Source organism: Rhinatrema bivittatum, chromosome 3, assembly GCF_901001135.1.
Source record: "Rhinatrema bivittatum chromosome 3, aRhiBiv1.1, whole genome shotgun sequence".
NCBI classification, from domain to species: Eukaryota; Metazoa; Chordata; class Amphibia; order Gymnophiona; family Rhinatrematidae; genus Rhinatrema; species Rhinatrema bivittatum.
Genome location: NC_042617.1, coordinates 566,534,607 through 566,555,060, shown reverse-complemented (window position 1 = coordinate 566,555,060; position 20,454 = coordinate 566,534,607). Strand labels below are relative to the sequence as shown.

General features: G+C 47.5%; 1 protein-coding gene across 2 annotated transcripts in view; it reads right to left on the bottom strand.

The window, feature by feature from the left end:
- Window positions 1-20,454, bottom strand: part of ZC2HC1B (zinc finger C2HC-type containing 1B) — a 76,086-nt gene that overhangs the window by 22,595 nt on the left and 33,037 nt on the right. For both annotated transcript variants that reach the window (XR_003855947.1, XM_029597042.1), the window contains exons 5-6: window positions 19,033-19,175; window positions 11,481-11,569 (exon numbers count right to left, since the gene is read on the bottom strand). Coding sequence is in view for 1 of the 2 variants with exons in the window: in XM_029597042.1 (XP_029452902.1) it covers window positions 11,486-11,569; window positions 19,033-19,175 (227 nt within the window). In the remaining variant the exon portion in view is untranslated. The remainder of the gene's footprint in view (window positions 1-11,480; window positions 11,570-19,032; window positions 19,176-20,454) is intronic.

Sequence of the window (20,454 nt, the reverse complement as noted above, 5' to 3'; positions counted from 1 at the left end):
TTGCTAAACTTCCTTCTGCTACTGAGTTGGCTTCTCTGTTCAGTCATCATATTTTTCGCATCCATGGTTTACCTCAAGACATCGTTTCAGACCGTGGCCCTCAGTTCACCGCCCGGTACTGGAAAGCTCTATGCAAAAAGTTCAAGATTCAGTTAAGTTTCTCTACTGCCTTTCATCCACAGAGCAACGGCCAAACTGAACGAATGAACTGGTCTTTGAAATTATTCTTGCGAGCTTTCATCAATCATAGACAAGACAATCGGGTGGATTTATTGCCCTGGGCCGAGTTCGCTTACAACAATCACGTACATACTGCAACTGGAAGGTCCCCCTTTCAGATCGTCTACGGTAAGCAGCTGAAACCACCCTTGCCAGTTCCAGTACCTGTCTCTTCCCCTGCCGCCCAGTCTAGCGCTAACCAACTGGGGAGACTCTGGGCTTCCACTCAACATCGTCTTCAAAGAGTCGCACTCTCTTCTAAACGCTATATCGATCAACATCGAAGACCTGCACCCCTGTACCTTCCAGGGGACAAGGTATGGCTCAGTACCAAGAATCTCTGTCTTCGACAACCTTCTAAAAAGCTTGCACCTAAATTTTGCGGTCCTTGTCGGATAGCGGAAAGAGTGGGCTTGGTGTCTTACCGCTTACGGCTACCCAGCACCTTGCGCATTCATGACGTCTTTCACGTCTCTCTACTAAAACCACTCATACTCTCAAGATTCCATCCTCGACCACCTCAGTCTTCTCCAGCTCCCACGGACGATGATCCCACTTTCCAGGTACGGGACGTTTTGGATGCTCGGTTTCTCAACAGACGGTGGGAGTATTTACTTGCATGGGAGGGATGCGGAGACGAGGATAATACTTGGGAACCTGCTCGCAACATCTTAGACAAATCTCTCCTGCGCCAATTTCACTTGGACCATCCCCATAAACCCGGTCCTTTGAAGAGGGGGCGTAAAGGAGGGGGTACTGTTGCGATTCCGGTCGCCAGGCTGGCGACCGGCTCCCTACCTCTGTGCCGACTTCCCCATCGCTGCCGCGTTCCTCCGTCTCTGCCGCGCTCCGCCGGGGTTCAGGCCTGCCCGGCAGCATGGCAATGGCGTCTCCCTCGTGGAGACGCCGCCGAGCCTCGTTCCAGCTCCTCCCCCTGCCCAGGAACGCGCGCGTGCGAGGGGACGGCTTTTGTAGGTCCAGCACCAGGAGGTGCTGAACCGCCCACAATCTGACGTCAGACGCTGGTTCCCTATTTAAAGCCAGCTCAGTCTCTCCTTCCTCGCCTTGCAACGAGGTCGCTCCTGTGAGTGCTTAGTTGCTTCCTGCTGGATCCTGCTTGCTCCTGTTGTGCCTTGGTTCTTGTTTGTTCCTGTGTTCCCAGCGACGTTCCGGTCCTGTCTTGTTCCAGTTTCCTTGTTCCTGCTTGTTCCCTGGGGCTTCGTTCCAGTATTGCCAGCTTTCGCTTGTCTTCTGCCTGCCTCGACCACTGGACTTCTGCTCGTCTCGCTTGTCTTCTGCCTGCCTCGACCACTGGACCGCTGCTCGTCTCATCTTGTCTCCCACCTGCCTCGACCTCCGGACTCCTGCTCGACTCTTCTGACTTCTACCTTCGGATCTCCTAAGTCCCAGCGACCCGGACCCCTACGGGCTCCTCCTGGGGGGGTCTCGGGTTTCCAGGGTGAACTCTATCTTCGCTGCACCTGCCTTGTTCCGCCTACCGGCTCCTTTCCCATCGACCGGAGTGTGTTCTCCAGTCAGCCGGCCCAAGGATCCACGAATTCCGTTCTTCCCAACAGAAGGTGAATGATTGAGAAGACAGGTTGGTGTCTTATAAGTCACACAACATCAAGCTTGCTGACACCTTCTGTTATTTACAATATTTTGGGTTCCACATTGTTTGGATTTGAGTTTGGTAATTGAAATATCCCATTATAATTGTACTGCCAAATTGGTTAGCTTCCCTGATTTCTCTTAGCATTTCATCTGTCTGACCATTTTGTCCAGGTGGATGGTAGTATATTCCTATCACTATGCTCTTACCCAGAATACATGGGATTTCTACCCATATAGATTCTATTGAACATTTAGTCTCTTGTATGATCTTTATCCTGTTGGACTCTATACCATCCCGGACATAAAGTGCCACACCCCCACCAAGTTGATCCTCCCTATCATTGCGATATAATTTGTACCCTGATATAGCACTGTCCCATTGGTTTTCCTCCTTCTACCAAGTCTCTGTGATGCCAATTATGTCAATCTCATCATTTGCTGCTATACACTCTAACTCTCCCATCTTACTTCTTAGACTTCTGGCATTGGCAAACAGACATTTCAAAGTGTGTTTTTTGTTTGTATTACGTAATAACCTGCTTTGTAGCTGTTAGGGATAATTTGAAAATCATTTGCTTCGGTGATTTTTTACATATAGGCACATGGGCTACATTTTCTTTTATTGGAACCTCTCTGTTGGGATGCCCTAACTCTCCTGTTTCATTAGTATCCTTCAAGGATACATTTCTCTGAACCATGCACTGCTGAGTGACTGTCGGCTTTCCCCCTTGTTCTAGTTTAAAAGCTGCTCTATCTCCTTTTTGAAAGTTAGTGCCAGCAGCCTGGTTCCACTCTGGTTAAGGTGGAGCCCATCCTTTCGGAAAAGTCTCCCCTTTCCCCAAAAGTTTCCCCAGTTCCTTACAAAACTGAATCCCTCTTCCCTGCACCATCGTCTCATCCACGCATTGAGACTCTGGAGCTCTGCCTGCCTCTGGGGACCTGCATGTGGAACAGGAAGCATTTCAGAGAATGCCACCCTGGAGGTTCTGGATTTCAGCTTCCTATCTAAAATCCTAAATTTGGCTTCCAGAACCTCTCTCCCACATTTTCCTGTGTCATTGATGCCCACATGTACCACGACAGCCGGCTCCTCCCCAGCACTGTCTATAATCCTATCTATTTAGTTGGATTTATAACCTGCCTTTTTGAATACGAATTTCACCCAAAGCAGTTTGCAGCAGCAGCAGATGTGTAGAAGGCCATTTGCAGCTTTGCAAAATTAGATAATGTATAACAATTTAGAGTACCAGCAGTTAAAATAGCATCTTAATGGAGAAATCATAAAATGTAAATGAACGCATTAGAAGACAGATCAAAGTGCCACAGGAAGCTCTATTCTTGTCTGCACTTCATGCTGGAGTGAGCACCTCTGCTGACATCAGGGCCGGAATTAGACTTTGGAGTCCACAGCCAGAATCTGTGTGTGTGGGCAGGGCTGGGGGGGGGGGGGGGGGGGGGGGGAGTCTCCCTGGAGATTTGGAGAGCAGTGTGGAGAGGGGGATGGTGACCAGGCAGCATCCCTTTGAAGCAATGTTAATGCATGGTCCTACAGTGAGCAGAAGCAGGCTCCTGTTTGGACTGGGTATTTGTCACCCAAGGCAGTTGGGTGTGTCTGGGCCTGGCTAAGGCTGGGGATTAACATATCCAGGAGCATATGGGCTGGCTTTGGGAGGAGTGCAGGGGTGCAGACAGGGCAAATCGCCCAGGGCTCAGCACCAAAAGGGGCCTCCCCTTGGCAAAACTGAGAGACGCCATTGAGACAGAGCTTCAGGGTACTTGGCACAGGCTGGCTTAGTATCTCCCCCTGGGCCCCAGAGTGCCTAATACTGGACCTACCAGGAGGCAGGGAGAGGGCGTGAGGAAGGAAGCAGCAGGCAAACGGAGAATCTAACTGACCAACCGGACTCTCACAGAAGTCTTGATGGGGGCAGAAGAGATACCATTCTGCCTCATGCACTCTCACAGGGGGGGGGCAATGCTTAGCAAACAGATCTTACGTATGGGGTAGAACCTTCAGGAAAATATTCCACCTTATCCACCTCTGTTCCAGAGGCAGGAAGAGGTCCCTCGCTTTTTAAACTTAGGGCACATTTTTATAAATATTTGACTCACATATTTATTGTTTATTTAAAAGTTTTGATATCCTGCTTATACGGAAAAAAAACTATGGCATAAATGAAAATAATGGTATTTTTAAATCTTTTAAAAATGTTTTCCGTAAGAATGTTAGTTACGGATCATACTAGCCACAATAATATTTCATGGAAAATATGCTGCATACATATTCCTGCTAAATAAAATGGACATTATATTCCATATGCCAGAGCCCTCTATTTGTTTAGGGTTTTTTGGGGTTTTTGTTTTTTTTTTTGGAGGACTTGAGTATTGCATTAAGTAGCCTGTGATCTAAAGAGGACAATTTTGCAGTTCCTCAGGGGGCTTCCCTTCGAAATCTCGCCCGCAGGTGGACGGCAGGTCCAGTGCACCTGAAGAAAGTCAGCCTGGGGGTCCCCCGCCCTTCCTCCGCCGCATTTCCTACCCTTTTTGCACGCGGATAAATGAGCCCGTGGCTGTGAATAGTGTGGGCAGTTTTGCCTGCAGAAGAGCGAAGGCAAATTTCAGCAGAGATCTTTAAAAGTTCCCTAAAAAAAAAAAATCCAGCCTCCCCTGCTAGAGTTCAGCAAGACACTAAGCATATCAACACCTATTCAGAACCCGTAATCAGGCGCTCTGTCATTACCGAGAACGCAATCAGCAAACTCAAAAGTGTTTAATTATCACCTCGGACCCTCCAAACAATCTGAGGTGACCCACGGCTGATGTTACGCGCGCCGGCTGCGGCAAACATGCAGCTCGGCCCCCCTCACCTCTTTCAAAATGATCCAGCATCTGGTCCCTTGTATCTCTGCGGCTGGGAGCCGCCGGCTCAGTCCTTGGGTCGCCCCTGGGGCCTCCGGCTCTGCTGCAGCTTCTGATGCTCCGCGTCGGGCCTCGCCACGTGGCCCGCGGAAAGACACCGTCATGACCAGCGCCGCGCCCCTCCCTAGGCGCGCGCGTGCCCACAGCTGGTCCTTAAGTAGGGCCCAGCGGCGGGAACCTGGCCGCAGCCCCGGATGATGACGACGGCTGAGCTCCGGTATATAAGCCCGGGCTCCGCTCTCTCAAATTGCCTTTGTAACAGGTCCCCTCGCTAGTCGAGTACTCGTTGCCTCTTCAGTTCCTGGTTCCCGATCCTGATTGCCTTCGTTCCTGTTTCCTCGTTCCTGTATTCCTGTTCTTCGTCTCTCCTTCGGATTGCTAACCTGGTTTGACCTCTGCTTTGCCTGACTACTCCGTTACCTCTCTCCAGCCCCGGACCTCTGCATCGCCTGACTACTCCGTTGCCTCTTTCCAGCCCCGGACCTCTGCATCGCCTGACTACTCCGTTGCCTCTCTCCAGCCCCGGACCTCTGCATCGCTTGACTACTCCGTTACCTCTCTCCAGCCCCGGACCTCTGCATCGCCTGACTACTCCGTTGCCTCTTTCCAGCCCCGGACCTCTGCATCGCCTGACTACTCCGTTGCCTCTCTCCAGCCCCGGACCTCTGCATCGCTTGACTACTCCGTTACCTCTCTCCAGCCCCGGACCTCTGCATCGCCTGACTACTCCGTTACCTCTCTCTAGCCCCGGACCTCTGCATCGCCTGACTACTCCGTTGCCTCTCTCCAGCCCCGGACCTCTGCATCGCCTGACTACTCCGTTGCCTCTCTCCAGCCCCGGACCTCTGCATCGCCTGACTACGCCATTGCTTCTCTCCAGCCCTGGATTTCTGCTTCGTCTGACCATCCTTTTGACTCTCTCCTTGTCTAGACCTCAGCCTTGCTTGCCACTGCTTCCAGACTGTCGCCAGCCCTGATCCTAGCTTGCTTAAAGATGTCTCTTCAGCCTTTGTCCTGGACGTGGTTCATTCAGGCTTCGGTCTGTTCTTGCTCGGGCGCCCTCTGTCAGACTGTGTTCCTATTGGCGCCTGGGTCGCGGTGACTCCGCCTCATCCAGTACAGACTGATACCTACACTAGTTGCTGCCTCTGGGCTGACCTTGATCAACCCGTCGACAACCACTGACAGAGGCCACCTAAGTCCAGCTGGCCCCGCCACCCAAAGGCTCAACCCGCAGGGAATGAGGGCTGTTATTAAGAACATAAGAACATAAGAAAATGCCAAACTGGGTCAGACCAAGGGTCCATCAAGCCCAGAATCCTGCTTCCAACAGTGGCCAATCCAGTCTACAAGAACCTGGCAAGTACCCAAAAACTAAGTCTATTCCATGTTACCATTGCTAATGGCAGTGGCTATTCTCTAGGTGAACTTAATAGCAGGTAATGGACTTCTCCTCCAAGAACGTATCCAATCCTTTTTTAAACACAGCTATACTAACTGCACTAACCATATCCTCTGGCAACAAATTCCAGAGTTTAATTGTGCATTGAGTAAAAAAGAACTTTCTCCGATTAGTTTTAAATGGGCCCCATGCTAACTTCATGGAGTGCCCCCTAGTCTTTCTACTAGGGATGTGCAGGCAAAAAGTTTTCGTTGCGTACGCGATCCGTATTCGTGGGGGGTCAATTCCATTTCATGCGGAATTATGGAGAATTCAATAAGTTGTCGATCTGTAAATACATTACTACTAAATTAACTACAACCCCCCACCCTCCTGACCCCCCCAAGACTCACCAAAACTCCCTGGTGGTCCAGCGGTGGGGTCCGGGAACTCACTCACACCCTCGGTGCTAGTTTCATCATGGCACCGATAGCCTTTGTCACAGGGGCTACCGGTGCCATTGGTCAGCTCCTGTCACATGGCCATCGGCGCCATCTTGTGCTCCTACCAAGTGACAGGGGCTGACCAATGGCACCGGTAGCCCCTGTGACATAGTATGGGCAAAGGCTATCGGCGCCATTTTGAGTCCTGGCCTGGCGTCGGACGGCAGGTCACTCCGGGACCCCCGTTGGACCCTCAGGGACTTTTGGCCAGCTTGGGGGGGCATCCTGACCCCCACAAGACTTGCCAAAAGTCCAGCGGGGGTCCGGGAGCGACCTCCTTTCACGCCGGCCGCCCGATCCCAATACTCAAAATGGCGCCGATCGCCGCCATTTTGAGACTCAAAATCGCCATCCCGCCAATACTCAAAATGGTGCCGATTGACGGCGATTGGCGCCATTTTGAGTATTGTCTCGCCTTTATGGGAAGGCGCTGGCGTGGGCTTTTCCCTTGTGGGAGCGATCGGACTCACTCCTACGGGAACTGTCTCGGTTCGTGGCTGTGTTCCAGCGAACCTTTGATGATCCTGGGCAGCATGTCATGGCAAATACTAGTCTATTACACCTTTTACAAGACCAAAGAAGCTTATTCGACTACACCATTGAATTCTGGACTTTTGTGTCTGAACTCACTTGGCAGGAGGACTGCCTGCGAGCTATTTACCTGGATGGGCTATCTCCGCAACTAAAGGATGAGTTGGCAGAATGAAAGCTCCCTTCCTCTCTCAAGGATCTTATCAATCTAACAGGCTGAATTGACCATCGTCTCCAAGAGCATCATCGGGAGAATCGGATGCCCAAGAAACCCACTCGGGTCCGTTCCCACTCGCCACCTGCTACTAACTCTACTACTGGTAGGAATTCTGCTGAGACTGACGAACCCATGCAGTTGGCATAGGCGCCTGTCCCCGGAAGAGTGCCTCCGGTGAAGACAAACAGGCCTGTGTCTGTACTGTGGAACACCCGGCCATCATCTACAAACTTGCCCAGTCTGTCCAGAAACTTCCCGACCTAAGTTCAGCTGGGGTCCTGAACTTGGGTGCAACGTCCCCGGCCCCTCAACTATCCATGCCTATTACTATAGTCTGGGACTCTCGATCATTTCCTGTCCTTGCGTCTGAATGCAATCATTCTCAAGGACATGTACCCTCTGCCCTTGATATCTGAATTGTTTGATCGGCTACACGGAGCTTCTATCTTCACCAAGTTAGACTTACGCAGAGCCTACAACTTGGTGCGTATTCGCCCTGATGACATCTGGAAGACTGCTTTCAACACCAGAGATGGACATTACGAATATTTAGTGATGCCCTTTGGCCTTTGTAACGCACCTGTAGTTTTCCAGTGAATGATTAATTAAATCTTCAGGGATCTCTTGTACATCTTGTACATTCTTATCTTCTCCAAGGACCTGGTCATGCACCATACCGATGTTCGTAGTGTACTTCAATGTCTTCAGGAGAACCATCTGTTCGCAAAATTGGACAAGTGCCTGTTTGACAAATCCAGCTTGCCCTTTCTGGGGTACATAATCTCCCAACAAGGGTTCTCGATAGATCCTGAGAAATGAAAAGGAATCCAAGACTAGCCACAACCCTTGGGCCTGAAGGCACTTCAATGTTTTCTAGGATTCACAAATTAATACCGCCACTTTATACCTCACTATTCTGTGTTGGCAGCTCCTCTTACAACTTTAACCCGTAAGGGCCAGGACACCCGAAACTGGACCCCAGAGGCTATTTCTGCCTTTCATCGCCTCAAAGAAGCTTTCCTAACTGGATCCTGTCTCCATCATCCGGACCCTAATCACCCCTTCCTGGTTGTGGTAGATGCCTCCGCGATTGGAGTGGGGGCGGTCCTGAACCAACCCTCTGCTTCCGGATCCGTAGTCCCATGTTCCTTCTACTCGCGCAAATTCTCTGCTACAGAACAAAATTACAGCATTGGAGAACGCGGGTAACTTGCCATCAAGCTGGCTTTGGAGGAATGGTGCCCATGGCTAGAGGGCGCCCAACATAAATTTACAGTGTTCACAGATCATAAAAATCTGGAACACTTGAGCCAAGCCCAACGTCTCAATGCCCGTCAAGCCCGATGGGCTCTGTTCTTTTCCAGATTTAACTTCGAGCTTCGCTATCGCCCGGCAGAGAAAAATCTCCGGGTAGATGCCCTGTCACGTTCATTTGAACCTAAAGACAAACCCGATGAACCCGGTCATATTATTGACCCAGCCTGCATTTGTCTTTCGGCTACTCATCCTGTTCCTATTGGGAAAACTGTGGTGCCCCGTCGACTCCGTGAAAGAGTCCTCCGGTGGGCACACGACTCTAAGTTTGCCGGTCATCCAGGGTGAGTGCTAACCCTAGCACTGCTTCAGCGGTTCTTCTGGTGGCCCACTATGGTCTCTGACGCTAAAGTGTACGTCGATTCCCGCAGTACCTAAGCTCAACAGAAACCCCTGTCTGGGCGACCTTGGGGTTTACTGCAGCCACTTCCAGCTCCCGAAGAACCGTGGACACATCTTTCCATGGATTTCATCGTGGATTTGCCACCATCTAAAGGCCACATGGTTATATGGGTTACAATTGACAGATTCTCCAAAATGGCCCATTTCGTTCCGCTGCCGGGCCTACCATCTACACCCGAATTGGCACACCTGTTCTTTCTACACATCTTCCGACTACATGGCTTACCCAAGGACATTGTTTCTGAAAGAGGCCCACAATTCATCGCCAGATATTGGCGCTCCCTTTGAAAATGTTTGGCATTAACATCAGTTTAACAACAGCATATCATCCTCAAGCCAATGGACAAGCCGAGCATACAAACCACTCCTTGACGTCCTTCCTCCGCGCATATATAAATGATCATCAGGACAATTGGTCGGAGCTTCTTCCTTGGGTGGAGTCCTCCCACAACGCCGCTGCCACAGGTACGTCATCCTTTTCCATCATTTACGGGAAACAACCACGACCACTGCTACCAATACTATTGTCAGCGCCTTCTCCTGCTCCACAAGCCACTGCCGATGCCCTCAAGGCACTTTGGAACCAGGCGAATCTTCGCTTACGCCAAGCCGCTTCCCGGGCCAAGAGATCTGCTGACAGTCATTGACACTCGGCTCCTGAGTTCCTTCCTGGCCAGAAAGTCTGGTTAAGCACCCATTATATTCGACTCTAGATACCTTCTCAGAGGTTTGCACCAAGGTTTACTGGACCTTTTCCTATCATTCGTCGTGTCGGACCAATAACTTACCAACTCCGGCTGCTGCCTACATTGGGAATCCACAATACGTTTCACATATCACTCCTAAAATTTGTGGTCCTATCCTGGCCTTCACGAAAGGCTCCTGCACCTCCTCCGCTGGTCGTGGAGACCGACACCACTTATAAGGTTCACGAAGTCCTTGATGTCCACTGTAGGGGCTGCTGGTGGGAATACCTTTACAGCCCTGAAGAAAATTCGTGGGAACCAGCCTGTAACATCCAGGATAAGAAATTTCTCCTCCAATTTCATCGTGTCCATCCGGGCAAACCAAGACCTCCAAGGGGGGGCGTAGAGGGGGGTACTGTTATGCGCGCTGGCTGCGGCAGACACGTGGCTCGGTCCCCTCACCTCTTTCAAAGTGATCCACAATCTGGTTCCTCATCTGTGGCGGCTATGAGCCGCCGGCTCCATCCTCGGGCCGCCCCTGGGGCCTCCAGTTCTGCTGCAGCTTCTGATGCTCTGTGTTGCATGGCCCATGGAGAGACGTCGTCCCGACCAGCACTGCGCCCCTCCCTAGGCGCGCACGCGCCCACAGCTAGTCCTTAAGTAGGATCCGCGGCGGGATCCTGGCTGCAGCCCCGAATGATGACATCTGCTGAGCTCTGGTATATAAGCCCGGGCTCCGCTCTCTCAAATTGCCTTTGCAACAGGTCCCCTCGCTAATCGAGTACTTGTTGCCTCTTCAGTTCCTGGTTCCCGATCCTGATTGCCTTCGTTCCTGTTTCCTCGTTCCTGTGTTCCTGTTCTTCGTCTCTCCTTCGGATTGCTAACCTGGTTTGACCTCTGCATCGCTTGACTACTCCGTTGCCTCTCTCTAGCCCCGGACCTCTGCATCGCCTGACTATGCCGTTGCTTCTCTCCAGCCCCGGACCTCTGCATCGCCTGACTATGCCGTTGCTTCTCTCCAGCCCTGGACTTCTGCTTCATCTGACCATCTTTTTGACTCTCTCCTCATCTAGACCTCAGCCTTGCTTGCCAATGTTTCCAGACTGCCGCTAGCCCTGATCCCAGCTTGCTTAAAGATGCCTCTTCAGCCTTTGTCCCGGATGTTTTTCATTCAGGCTTCAGCCTGCACTTGCTCGGGCACCCTCTGCAGACTGTGTTCCTATTGGTGCCCGGGTCTCCGGGAATCTGCCTCATCCAGTACAGACTGATACCCTACACTAGTTGCTGCCTCTGGGCTGACCTCGATCCACCCATCGTCGACCACTGACGGAGGCCACCTAAGTCCAGCCGGCCCTGGAACCCAACCTGCGGGGAACGAGGGCTGGTATTGGTGAAGCGCCAGCCGGCCTCCATCCATCAGCCCCCTCTGCCTGCCGACGGTGGGGACCCGTAGGATCCCTCCTACAGGTAGCGTCAACCCCACCTCGGCCCAAGGGTCCACCTCCAGCGCAGCAGCTGGCATCATTAGACTGTCTTAATTAACCTACTTGTCTCCCAAAGGTCTCACCCCCTATCAAACTCATCTTCTCCAAGGACATTCCCTTTTATTTTCCCTTTACAGGCCATGCCCTGGTCAGTACTGTCCTGAATTGTGAAAATAAAGAGGCAAAAGCAAATCAAGCCCAGCTCCTTACCTGTCTCACTTTTGCCTGAGGAAGAAAAAAACGGAAAGTCTGGTGCCAGCACTTCTTTGCTTGAAGATGTCCCTGCTCTTTCCCTTACCCTAAGGAGGTAATGTGTGTACAGGGGTCATTAGAATGTCGATTCATGCTAACTAACAGGGCTACTGTTCATCATTTCTATAGCCCTGTACAAATGCACATAAGAGGCTATCTTCTCTGTAGAGCTTACAATCTAGTTAAGACAACATATAGATTAAATACTTTATTTGTTACACCTGACTGTCCACCCTATCTCATGAACCCCAGAGTGGAAAACAAAAGAACATATATAAAACAACATTAAACATCGTACAGCTCTTCCCACACCCCTCTCCCTGTCCCCCCCCCCCCCACATATTTAAACCACAGTACTCTTAAAATACCCCATCACCATCATCTCCCTCCTCCCATATATTTAATCTACACAATACCGCTAAAAATACCACCATTTCTATCCCTCTACCCTAAGAGAATATCCTCCCCACCCCCCAGCAGTCCCCGTAACACTAAAACTAGGGATGTGCAGGGGAAACAAAATTTGTTTCATTTTCGGTTTGTTTTCAGGAGGTTTTTTCCCCATGAATTTCTGTTCATGGATTGCTTGATTTGTTTCATTCATGTGAAAAAAAGAATCAAACAGTAAAAGAAAATGGCCAAAAAACGAAAACTAGGCCTCCCTCCCGGAAATATGCCGGGGCTAGGATCTCCTTTACCCCCACTTACCTGGTCCGGTGAGGATCCATCGGCTGTGACTAGGCCGAAGCCTCAGTCTTGCATAGGTTGAGGCTACGGTAGGTCGCCATGGCCTCGGCCTACTCAAGGCTTTCAGTCCCCCTTCTTAATCATACCAGGCTTCAATTCCAAGCAAACTATTAAAAAAATCCGCTACTCTTTAGCCTGATCCAAATGCTTCCTCGAAGAGCCGGATTTTCACCAGTTTTTGGAATGTGAAACAATGAAGTTCCACTCTGGCTGATAACAGGATTGCTTTGTATAATTTCAGAGCAAAACATGCAAAAAAACTCTAGCTTGCCTAGTCATCATAAGCCTAACTGATGGAAATATTGGAACTGCTAGCAGGGCTTGTTGAAATAATCTTAGTGCCCTCTGGGGTAAATACTGCTGTAATAATATAGCGAATAGCCCAGAATCCCCCTATTGGGGCACTTAAAGATCACCAACATAATTTTAAACTGCATCTTTTGCTCTATCGGGAGCCAGTGCAATTTATAAAGAATCAGGGTAATGTTATTTGTATTTCTTTTCCCCTTAGCCAAACGATCAGCCATTATTAAAAGTAGTATTAAACATCTTAATCTAACAGCTGGAACACCCTGATATAGGATATTACAACACATGAACTATTGTAAGTCTTTTTTTTTTTTTTATCCAAAACACTGCTGCACCTTGTTAAATACACCTCAAGGACATGAAAGCTGACTTGACTACTTGTGATATCTGAACAGACAATGTAAGTCCAGAGGGCAAATATACCCCCAGACTGCAGGCTAGCTATTTTTGGCTTCAATGTATTACCAAAATAGAAAGCAAACACACAAGCTCCTTATTGTACCTACTACCCACAATACTTCTGTCTCGGCTGGGTTCAGTTTAAGCTTCCTTTGACTCACCCACATTGCAATTCCTCATTGACAAACTATTCAATGCAGAAATTGCAGATGATTGACCTTCCCCTATCTATCATCTGCAAATAAGTGTCTGTCTACCCCATGTCCCTGAATCAGCTCCACTAAAGAGCCTTACAGATATTAAACAACAGAGGGAGAAAACACAGACTCCTAGTGGACACCAAGCCTCCCAAGCAATAATGTCAACCATCGTCAAGGAGTGCCATGCACGCCTATCTCCTGGAGCCGCTGCAATATAGCATCTTAATTTATAGCATCGAGAGCAGCTGATAGATCCAATAAAATCAACAACAAATCCCTCCCTTTATCAGTTTGCATATGCATGTTGTTAACTATAGACAATAAAACTGTCTCAGTACCATGCCCAGCTCAAAAGCCAACAGGCCCAAACATGAGATAATTCCCAAGCTGTTGATATACTAGTACTCTCTCCATCAATTTCCCAAGTGAAGGCTGGTGTGAAACCGGCCAATAATTCATTAAAACTCCAGGACCAACCCTTTGAAACAGATCTAATAACTGCTTCTTTCAGTACTGTTGTAAATATACCCTGCTGAAAGGAAAGGTTAAGCATTTGTACCAATCAAGGCAATAACAGATAACAGATCCAAGAGACAGGTAGTAGCTTTGGCCTTCTGGCTTCATCTAGCTGTTACCCCCCCCCCCCCCCCCCCAAGGGCTCCTCTACTGCTATTTTTTTGAAGGGGTTAATAAACAGGTGGATAAAGGTGAACCGGTAGATGTGGTGTATTTGGATTTTCAGAAGGCATTTGACAAAGTTCCTCATGAGAGGCTTTTAGGAAAAGTAAAAAGTCATGGGAGAGGAGGCGATGTCCTTTCGTGGATTGCAAACTGGCTAAAAGACAGGAAACAGAGAGTAGGATTAAATGGACAATTTTCTCAGTGGAAGGGAGTGGGCAGTGGAGTGCCTCAGGGATCTGTATTGGGACCCTTACTTTTCAATATATTTATAAATGATCTGGAAAGGAATATGATGAATGAGGTAATCAAATTTGCAGATGATACAAAATTGTTCAGAGTAGTTAAATCACAAGCAGATTGTGATAAATTGCAGAAGGACCTTGCAAGACTTGAAGATTGGGCATCCAAATGGACGATGAAATTTAATGTGGATAAGTGCAAGGTGATGCATATAGGGAAAAATAACCCTTGCTATAGTTACACAATGTTAGGTTCCATATTAGGTGCTACAACCCAAGAAAGAGATCTAGGTGTCATAGTGGGTAACACATTGAAACCATCGGTTCAGGGTGCTGTGGCAGACAAAAAAGCAAACAGAATGTTAGGAATTTTTATAAAGGGAATGGTGAATAAAACGGAAAATGTCAAAATGCCTCTGTATTGCTCCATGGTGAGACCACACCTTGAATACTGTGTACAATTTTGGTCGCCGCATCTCAAAAAAGATATAGTTGCACTGGAGAAGGTACAGAGAAGGAGACCAAAATAATAAAGGGAATGGAATGGCTTCCCTATGAGAAAAGGCTAAAGATGTTAGGGCTGTACAGCTTGGAGAAGAGATGTTTGAGGGGGAATATGATAGAGGTCTATACAATCATGAGAGGGCTAGAATGGGTAAATGTGAATCAGTTATTTACGTTTTATGATAACAGAAGAACTAGGGGGCACTCCATGAAGTTAGCAAGTAGCACATTTAAAACAAATTGGAGAAAATTCTTTTTCACTCAATGCACAACTAAGCTGTGGAATTTGTTGCCAGAGGATGTGGTTAGTGCAATTAGTGTAGCTGGCTTTAAAAAAGGTATGGATAAGTTCTTGGAGGAGAAGTCCATTAACTGCTATTAATCAAGTTGACTTAGGGAATAGCCCCTGCTATTACTGGCATTAAGAGAATGGGATCTACTTAGTGTTTGGGTATTTGCCAGGGATTTGTATCCTGGATTGGCCACTGTTGGAAATAGGATGCTGGGCTTGATGGATCCTTGGTCTGATACAGTATGGCAACTTCTTATGTTCTTACCATGCTTGTAGCTTATGACATATCTTGTTTCAACATGCTTTTATAAATGATTCCTCAAAATGGACATTTTATTGTGCTGTGCTATTTACTGCATGCAAGCCTGAACATGCAAAAGTATCACCTTCATAAGGAACTGTGGTAATGTCATGTTAGCAGTGTGTTGTGGCAGAGATGTTGGGAACATGCCCTGGCCTGTGACACCGTTGTGCTCTTTGTGGTATAATGACTGCTTCGACAGACAAGTCCTGGCCCATCCTGATGTTTTATGTATCTTGATGAAACTATTGATTTCCACACATCATTTCTATCTGTTCCTTTCTGCAAAGTAGCTGATTTTTTCTATTGTTTATCAGATGTTTTTGTTGTGTTCTAGAACTTGAATGTGAATATTTTCCTGCCCTTCAAGAATCCAGCTTCCAACCTGGGCAGTATTTAGCTTGCATCTATGATAATTCCTGGTGGATTGGCCATATATGCAAAGTCTCATTTGAGGAATGTGATGTCTTGGTCACTTTACTGCACCCCCAAGGTCCTGCCAGGTCATTTTGCTGGCTGCCCATAGAGATACCTATTGGGTTCCAGACAGCACATTATTGCTCCCCTTGAGGCACCCATAACAACTTCATCAGGCAGGCAGTACATTTATTCACAAGCCACTTTGTCACGCATTGATGGGACATTCAAAAGCATGTGCAAGACAGGAAAAAAAAAAGACTACACGAATTTTTGTGAAATCTGCAGTGTAAACAATTCTCATATGTAGTGTCTTGTCTTTTCTTATTTTGTGCTGAAATAAAAGCCTGGAAACCTGTGGCTGGTACCTTGTCTGGCTGTCTGGAGTGGCCCCTAGGTGATGGGGTTGTCAATTTTGCTGAACTGGCAGTGGCTCAGCCACCACTGATCAATGCAAGGTAACTAATCAGCCTACAAAGTTTTGCACTGACTTTGATGACTAATTTATGAAAATATGTCTAAACAAATATGTGTCAAAAGCTAAAAGTGTGGTAAGCATAGTAAACTGAACTGTACTGTAAAGTTTCACATCTCTAGCTCATTTGCATGTTTCACAGTTGGGTGCCAAAGTGCATTCACGCCTGCAAATGATGCTTGTCTTTGGGACTGTAATTCTGAAAAAAGCAAGACTGGGTCCATGACAAAACAGGGTGACTTCTGTAGCAAAAAAGGTGCTCTTTCAAATGACATTAGAAAGAAAAAAATTAAAAACTACACAGTAGAGATATTTTAACCCAAAAAATGGAGAAAATGTGCATAAAAAGGAGACATCCTGTCCTTATGTAACTATATCTTTGCCTCCAGTTGACTGCAAAGCCTCCTAGTGCAAATCCTAGATGTACGTCATGGGCCATGACTACTGGTCCAGTTATGGCCTGAATCGAGGAGCAATGAGGAGTCAAAGTAGGCCTTAAATTTCTTTTGTAAAATTTTTCACTTTCTTTGCAGGCCCATAAAAAGGGTGGCAAGCTCATGTTAGGTTAGCATCAGGCAGAGGCAAAACTGACTTCCACAGGGGCTGATTGCAGCCTACTGATGAGATCAACCAATGAACCATCGGTATATGAGAGATCACAGAAAAGAAGGCACTTGTTGGAGAGGGGACTGAGGAACACCATTACATCGCTTGCACCCCCTAAGTCATGGTGTGTGATCTCCCGGGTTAGGGCCAAGACGTAAGCTCGTAACTCCAAATTTTAAAAACGAAACCTGCAGTGCACCTATGCTAGATATCTGTGTAACTTTACTGCGGCTCCTAAGTTTTAGGGCTTAGAGGACAGGGTGAGGGGGTCCGGGTCAACTGGGCAGAGTGCAGGATGAAGAACGGAAGGGGTCTGAGAGACCTTGCTACTAACCGGTAAACTCGTGGACTAATTGGAAAATTGTGAATGTGCTTCACCCGAGCATGTTTTAACATTCACTGACATCCGCGTATACAAGCTGACATGAGCCTCTGGAAGACACATGCAAGCTAGCTGTGCTTGAGGAACTTCCTAAAATTAGGAGCATATTTACGTGCAGTTGGTGCATTTTAAAACATACGCAGGCAAGTGCATGCACAATTAAAAATTCTAGTGTATCTTCACTCGTCTGCCGATACACGCATGTATGGGTGCACACGCGCTCGTTTTAAAATTGCAGGATCTTTATCCTACTGGACTCTATGCCATCCCGGACATAAAGCATCACCCCCACTCCAAGTTGCTCCTCCCTATCAGTGCAATATAATTTGCACCCTGGTATAGCACTGTCCCATTGGTTATCCTCCTTTCCTCTGAGATGCCAATTAGGTCTATCTCACTATTCATTGCTGTACACTCTAACTCTCCCAGCTTACTTGTTAGACTTCTGGCATTGGCATACAGACATTTCAAAGTGGGTTTTTGGTTTGTATGAATAACCTGCTTTTCGGTTGACAGGGGTAAATTGAAATCTTTTAGTTCAAATGATTCTTTACTTATAGGTTGGGATGTGAATCGTTTTTATAATGAATTAAAATATCGTACGATATTGCTTAATTCGTTATATATCGGTTAAAATGAGAAACAATCACATTTTCCCCGATTTTTCATGGAAAATCGTTTTTCGGCTTAGTGCGCGCGCTAACTCCTGTTTATTTTTGTTATTTTTTGTTACTTAGCGTGTTAGCGCGCGCACTAAGCCGAAAAACGATTTTTTACTAAAAACCCACACGAACCCGAAAGCGCAAACGATTGGGCACCCGAATCACATCCCTACTTATAGGCACATGGACTATTTTTGCTTTTACTGGAATCTCTGACTTGGAATGTCCTAACTCTCTTGTTTCATTAATTTCCTTCGAAAATACCTCTCTCTGAATCATGCACTGATCAGCAACTGTTGGCTTTCCCCCCTGTTCTAGTTTAAAAGCTGCTCTATCTCCTTTTTAAAGGTTAGCGCCAGCAGCCTGGTTCCACCCTGGTTAATGTGAAGCCCGTCCTTTCAGAAATAAGACTCTCTCTTCCCCAAAAGGTTGCCCAGTTCCTTACAAAACTGAATCTCTCTTCCTTACACCATCGTCTCATCCATACATTGATACTCCAGAGCTCTGCCTGCCTCTGGTGACCTGCGCGTGGAACAGGAAACATGTCAGAGAATGCTACCCTGGAGGTTCTGGATTTCAGCTTTCTGCCTAAAATCCTAAATTTGATACAGAACTTCCCTCCCATATTTTCCAAATACCACAACAGTTGGCTCCTCCCCAGAATGGTCTAAAATCCTATCTTGGTGACGTGTGAGGTCCGCCACCTTCACGTTAGGCAGGCAAATTACCAGCAATCCTCAAATCCACCAGTCACCCTGCTATCTACATTCCTAATAATCAAATCACCAACTATGATGGCCGAACTAACCCTTCCCTCCTGGGCAGTAACCCTTGGAGACTCTTCCTCAGTGTGAGAGGACATTGCATCACCTGAAAAGCAGGTCCTAGCTACAGGATTACTTCCTGCTACACCAGTATAAGCTCTCCACCAACAGATCTTCCTCCTCCAAGGCAGCACTAGGGCTGCCAGACTGGAGTTGGGACTGAGCTACTATGTCCTTGAAGATCTCCTCTCTGTCTCAGCTCCTCCAGATCTGCCACGCTAGGCTCCAGAGATCGAACTTGTTCTCTGAGAGCTAGGAACTCTTTGCACCAGATGCACACAGACACCCTCTCATGGGAGGGTCAAAAAAATCATCTCTCTGGATATTTCAACATCAGGATGGAAATGTATGGAAATTATTACCTGAAGTTTCTATGTAGAATGTCCATAGTGAATATTATGGCCATGTCCTTCCTAAGCTTTTGAGGTAGGCTATGAGAGAACAAGGAAGATGAGTTTTCTCTGCAATGTACCTGTATTATGGTGGTCTTGGATGGTACTCGGCTTGCAGGCTTGCGAATGGTCTGTCGAGAAGCCTTCTCCTTGCAGAAATTAATGTGCCTCGCTCCTGCAATTTCATTAAACCTTCTCATGCAGTGGGGGCACTGAACATAATCTAATCAGAACAAGAAATATTTATTTATATAATGATTCCTTCCTTCCTTCTATTTACATACCGCCAATTCAGCCAAGACTCTGGGTAGATATACAATAACATAAAACATTAAAATTACATAATAAAAACAAACACAAACTACATCAACAAAACATACAAATATTAAACATAAAGCCAAATTTCTATTTAAAAAAAATTGAATCAATAACAAGATACACTATTGTTACATATTGTAGATCCATAGCTGAAAGAAGAACAGAGTTGTACATTTAACCTTCCTCTCAGGACTTTGCTCTTATTCTTATAGGATCTAATATATACCAGATCCCACCAAGATGTGTAATTTATTCTCAAGGTACCTGAGCCAGATCTTAGTTACATGCAGACCAAGTCATACTTTGTTCCATGTGAGGCTCCCTATGTGGCTTGAGATTAGGATACAGATTGTGCCTTATATGCTAATTTCTTATATATATTACCCTACCAAATATCCCTCAATTCTGCTCTGGAGGATCAACTCTAAAAGTGAAAGGGTAACTCGGTCTTGTCTATGCGTACTCAATCTTTGGTCTCTCTGCTGAGTCTGCCAACAGGAACATGGTGAGAGCTTTCTAGGAGTGTGGGAATGTGGGGAAAGCTTTCTGAAGGTCGAGAGGAGGAAATGCGAGAAGAGCTTATGAGGGTCGGGGGAAGATAATGTGAGGATTTATTGGGGTCAGGGAGAGGGAATGTGGGGAGAGCTTTATGAGCAAGGGGGGTGGGGGAAATGTGGGGATAGCCTTTCAGGGGTGCTAGGGAGTGGGGGCAATTTTCTGGGGATGGAGAAGGAATATTTAACCTAGGATGGGGGGGCAGAGAGAGGACAGGGGATGAAGGAAAGGGAGAAAGGACCCAGGATGCGTTGGTAAGTGTGCATGGAGAAGGAGAGAGAGAGAGAGGACCAGGGCCGGGTGGCAGAGGCCAGTGAGAAGGCTAGGGATTGTCCAGGGAACGTATACCCTGGACAGGGTATGGGTGAAGGAGAAAGGAGTGAGGATGGTGGGAGAGGGAAATAAGGCTGGTTATTAGGTGGAGGGAGAAAGGACCCATGATGAGGAGAGAGGGAGGGAGAGAGAAGGTGGGATGGTGGGAGAGGGACTCTGGATATGGTGGGGTAGGAAGAAAGTAATGTAGGAGGTAGAGGGTAAGGACTGGAGGAGAAGGAAGAGGTGAGAGAGGAGGGGGAATAGGGAAAAGAATAGGAAATGAGAAAATGGAAAGAAGAAAGAGAGAGAAGGAT